Below are 2,450 nucleotides of genomic sequence, written 5' to 3' on the forward strand. Positions count from 1 at the left end.
CCATTGCGTTTTTGTTACAATTCACGGATTTTGTTACAATCCACAAAAAAATCACAGAAGCATATTTGTGTGTTGGTAACGTTAGTAATCATAGTACAATCATGAAAAACTTTCTTCCAACACAAAGGTATACGGTTACAAAGATCAAAACGACCGTTGAAAATCTGATCTGTGTTTAGTTCTTATCATTGACGGTCTTCAATCCTGAGCACAAATAACACCATGGAATGTCTTTCGTCAGTAAATTGAGAAGTTCAACAATTGTTCGGCATTTAGGAAGGGCGTGTTCGGAGTTCTTGAACGGAAGGGTGTTTGTTTGTGATGACACGAGCAGAAGAAGAAGGCAAGTTAGGCTATATTTTATGCAAAGACCCTTTGCCGACTTTCAAACATTTCCAGCTGCAGTGAATTGCCACACACCGTTTTTTAAACGTTCGAATGGAGTCCTGTTCTCTCACTTGTCCGAGCAAAAGCAGAGAATACACAAAAACGGCGATCACACACAAATTGGAGTTTAATATGACATATTGACATAAACATTTGGTCAAGCGTTTAGAGAGTTTAGGCTTTACTCAGATCCACAACTCGCATGACAATTCTTTGTGTTGTATCAAACAACTTTGCAGGCCGTTGGTTGTCATTTATATACCGATGTATTAGCATGTGGTAACGTTATATCTATAGGCTGTTATCGAAACACTTGTGGGAATGTTGGTGTTAGGACCCTACATGTTAATGGATTACAGTACAAAATTGATACATGACTTACAAAAATGTTTTCCATATCATTTTTACATAATTTGCCAAGTTGTTAAAGCATTTCTAAGATCAGCAAATGAAAGGTAAAAGACTCTTGGTGACATTTGTTCCTTATCGAAAGCTTTCTTCCGCAACATAAAAAATATCATTGTGGAAACACACAAGCATAACCATCATACAGATTAGATGCCCACAGCAACATGTTAATTCCTTGTGTCCATTATAACTGCAATGTTCAGTACAGTCAAACCTGTCTATAGCGGCCACCCAATGGACTGGAGAAATGTGGCCATTATAGACAGGTGGCCACTATAGAGAAAATGTTGATCAATTGACCATGTGCAAGCTACACATGATTTCAGTTCCCACTAATCTTTCTCACCAAGTAACATTGTCTCGATCGGTAAATTCACCGACAAAGACTTGCACTTAAGCGCTCAAGGCTTGCAGACCTACTGCAACCGCCAAAATGACACTGTCATGGTTGCACAAGGCAGTGTTTCTGTATCAACGGGACCGGAAATCGTGTGGCCGTGGCCGCGTTGGAAAGGTGGCCGCAAAGCCTATTTCTTAATCATTACCAATCCAAGGGACCGACAAAAAATGGCCACTATGGCCAGGTAGCTGCTATGCAAAGGCGGCCGCTAATACAGATTTGACTGTACGTCCTTTATAACTGCATTGTCCATTGTTTCAAATAAACCTGTAGAATTAAACAGCAGCGTCAATACTGCTGCTGATTCTGGTCATAAACTCTCACCATTGTTCTGAAAGTCTACGCGTAGAGCGCCAGCATAGTGTCAGAGATGGGAGCCTACTGCATTACATGGCATTAGTATTTACAATTACATGGCGTCAGTATCTACAATTACATGACGTCAGTATCTACAATCACATGACGTCATGAGTGGTCTCTGGTGACGCCAGATCTTCAGTCCGAGTCACCAGCCTCAGCACCTCCACCCTCCGCTTGGGCACTGCCGCCGTCTGTGCGGGGGTGTTTAGATTACGGGCAAAATCAGTATACGGAAAGCAAATCATCGAGTAAAAGACGTTGGTGTAGATTAAACTGTCATGGAGAATCCATAGGAATCTAGGAATTTAATCTGGTATGACTAGTTTACTGCTGTAGAGAAGCTGTCATACGGCATCCGCCATATTTCCTTGATCCTTCAGAGTTAACCTAATATGGCAGATGCCGTAAGAAAGCTTCTCACCAGCAGCGAACTTAGTCAGGAATGCCAGTTTGAATTTCTAGACACCTGAGAAATGGATCGTTTGATATGGTCAATATGCAATATACAAAACCGACACTATCATCAGATTAAATAAAACAATAAATTATATTCTACTGTCAAATGAAACATTAATTGTAAAAAAAACATTCTACTGTCAATTGAAACATTAGAAGTTCATCCACATTATCGGTCTTTGATGAAGTTATTTGTTCTTACTGGTGATGCCACAGGCCTGTAGGAACCTCTGGTGAGACTCTTCCCAGTATTTGGAGGCCAGCAGTTTCTCCCTGAAGGCGCGTGCTTCCGCGAACTCTGACTTGGACTTCTTGAGGACGTCCTCGATTCTGTCTGCCCACTTCTCTACATCAGCGTCGGTCGCGGTGTCTCCCGTCATCTTGACGATGCAGTGGCGGAACGTGGACTGCCCCAGCCTGTCTGATAGCTCCTCTATCA

The 2,450-nt window shown here is 41.9% G+C and overlaps 1 protein-coding gene across 1 annotated transcript in view; it reads right to left on the reverse strand.

Moving 5' to 3' along the window:
* Positions 1–1,650: 1,650 nt before the first annotated feature.
* LOC118411878 overlaps positions 1,651–2,450 on the reverse strand; it is a 15,722-nt gene continuing 14,922 nt past the window's right edge. The window contains exons 17-18 of the mRNA XM_035814369.1: positions 2,230–2,428; positions 1,651–1,746 (exon numbers count right to left, since the gene is read on the reverse strand). Of these exons, the coding sequence (XP_035670262.1) occupies positions 1,651–1,746; positions 2,230–2,428 (295 nt within the window). The remainder of the gene's footprint in view (positions 1,747–2,229; positions 2,429–2,450) is intronic.

Source organism: Branchiostoma floridae, chromosome 3, assembly GCF_000003815.2.
Source record: "Branchiostoma floridae strain S238N-H82 chromosome 3, Bfl_VNyyK, whole genome shotgun sequence".
NCBI classification, from domain to species: domain Eukaryota; kingdom Metazoa; phylum Chordata; class Leptocardii; order Amphioxiformes; family Branchiostomatidae; genus Branchiostoma; species Branchiostoma floridae.